Consider the following 2,445-nt stretch of genomic DNA (forward strand, 5'->3'; position numbering starts at 1 on the left):
AAAAAAAAGAGTTGACTCCATGTGTGTCAAAACTGTGCTGCACGGGGTTTTGAATGGCTTCACTTTTCTAAGGTAGACTTTGTGCACTTGCTTCAAAGGCACCTCTGAATGGGTTTGGACTAGCAAACTTTGGTTAGCAGTGGGATATGTACCTGTGTGCCACAGGCAGGGACTCTGTGATGCCATTAGATACATAAGTCAGTCACACATCCAATCATGAGGGTCTCGAGAAGAGGCTACAGTACTGGTTGCCTATTTCTGGAAATCTTCCAGACACAGAAGCCAGAGTAAAGAGGATGAAGGCACACACAAGTCCCTTCAATGCCAAATCCCACGAAGCAGGCCCTTACACAGTCACTCACCCTCAGCACTAAACTGCGTGCCCTGCAGAAGTCTGATGATGTCTTCTCTCGGAGGCAAATTGGGAAATTTCTCCTCCAGAATGCAGAGGATTTCCTCCTGCTTCTCGGAGATCTTCTCTGCTTCCATGGTCAGACACTGGAAAAGGATGCTACCTGAAATGAAGGATTGAGAACAACCTTTAGAGATTCACTTGGACCACGGGCCACAAAAGAATAGTATTCAAGATGGCAGCAACTGGTGGTGAGGACCTTCACAAAGGGACGATCACGCTTGCAATTTTAGTGCTTCAGAAGATAGAAAATGAAACCCATCTCGATACACAACAGGCCAAATATGTTATTATGTACCGGAAAATACTGAACTATTCCAGAAACTTAAACATTTTTTTAAAGATTCTTTTTTTTTTTAAGTGCTACCAAGCACTTTGGTAACCCTTCAAGCACACACCTTGGTGGAGAATTTATATAAATCAATAAATAAATTGGTACCATTGGATTTGAAACACCTCAGTGTGAGGAGAAGCACATGGCTTGTACCCCACATTGTGGATTTGCAAATCATTAGACTTTGGTTCAAATCACTTGCTTAGAAGCTCCCTAAGAATTGGCAGCATAAGACCACCATGTATTCTGTATTTTCACTCTCTCTGTTTTTGTGATGTGTGCTCCTACAGGAGGAGTCGTTCTGCCTCACTGAATGAGCATTAGTAAAAGTGTTGCCCCATCTCCAAAGCTCATGTTTACCAAGTGTTCAGTCACTTTAGTTTTTAATTGGCGCATGTCTAGGATCCATTTATTAAATCTAAAAAGCTATCCTATACCTGTGTACTTTCCTTTTCTCCACAGTATTTTAAATTCCATGCCAGTAGCTAAATTAATGATACTATTCATAGAATTACCATACACCCCATGAAGATTATTTATAATATTCCCTAATAAGATGATAATATTGTCTCTAAAGTGGACCAGGGACATGTAGACACCACAGATCTATGAATGGATTGGGGGCTAACACTTAATCATTATCCTTAATCTAAGCACAATTAGTTCATATGATGTGGCCCTATTCGATACTTGCCCTCCTGAAGTGATCGCTGAACACATGGGTGCCGTAGCAAAGTTTGATGAAGAAAACAGACGGTGTCCAGCTGCCATAAAGAATAGCATCTGGGCCTTTAAAAGGCGCCTTAAAACAACAGCCAAATGAGGTGTCAGCTAAGCCCACGCAGAAGAAACACACCAGTTTGTGTGATCCAAGAATGGGAAAGAATAAAATCCAAGACTGGCAGCGGGAATTGGATTAGAGCTTAAATTGTTAACACCTGGTTTTCAGAAGGCTACAGACGACATTGGAAGCCCAAAATCCACTTGCAGCGTCCTCAAATGGATTAAGCCTCTATCACCGGCCTCTGACAACTGATCGGGGATGTGGATGCTCTCCTCAGACAGAATGCCTTGGAAGGTGGATTAGGTTAAAATTTAACACCTTATCATTTGTTCTTTCTTTTGACTCAATTTAAATTTGCTCTAGTTTTTATTATTTATGGCTTTCTTTAGGATTAAGGGTTTTTGGTTGTTGCTGTTTTGCTGTTGTGGGTTTTTTTGGTTGTTGTTGTTATTATTATTATTATTATTTGTAATATTTCCTTTACATGAAATCTAGGACAGGTAAATCTATGCAGGCAATAACTGGATTAATAGTTGCCTGGGGATATGGCAGGGAAGTCGGAGGGGAAACAGGGAGCTAATAATAATGAGTACAAAAATGAAGGACATATTCTAAAATTGACTAGACAGCTTTCTAATATATTCAAATATATGTAAATTGTATATCAATAAAGCTATTAAAATGTAAAGAAAAGAATTAGTCTAAGGTGGCACTTGTACAATGATTAGAGAGTTAGAAATGAAGAGCAAGAGGAAAGTATGGCACAGGCAAATCATGCTCAGAGGTACTGAGCTAGGAAAGAAATTGGCCAATTGAGAGAATAGGAAAAAATTCCGTAAGACTGACTAGTGTCAGAGTGGGTTGGAAAGAGGGAACCGATTACAAGGAACTGTGTGTGACCTCCTCCCTGGGGGA

At 40.3% G+C, this 2,445-nt stretch overlaps 1 protein-coding gene across 1 annotated transcript in view; it reads right to left on the reverse strand.

The window, feature by feature from the left end:
* Positions 1-2,445, reverse strand: part of LOC123521509 (protein prune homolog 2-like) — an 84,332-nt gene that overhangs the window by 49,706 nt on the left and 32,181 nt on the right. Inside the window, exon 5 of the mRNA XM_045288530.1 lies at positions 363-515. Within this exon, the coding sequence (XP_045144465.1) occupies positions 363-515 (153 nt within the window). The remainder of the gene's footprint in view (positions 1-362; positions 516-2,445) is intronic.

The sequence above is a fragment of the Echinops telfairi genome, unplaced genomic scaffold (genome assembly GCF_000313985.2).
Source record: "Echinops telfairi isolate 266 unplaced genomic scaffold, ASM31398v2 ScPeMD7_22;HRSCAF=79, whole genome shotgun sequence".
Classification (NCBI taxonomy): Eukaryota; Metazoa; Chordata; class Mammalia; order Afrosoricida; family Tenrecidae; genus Echinops; species Echinops telfairi.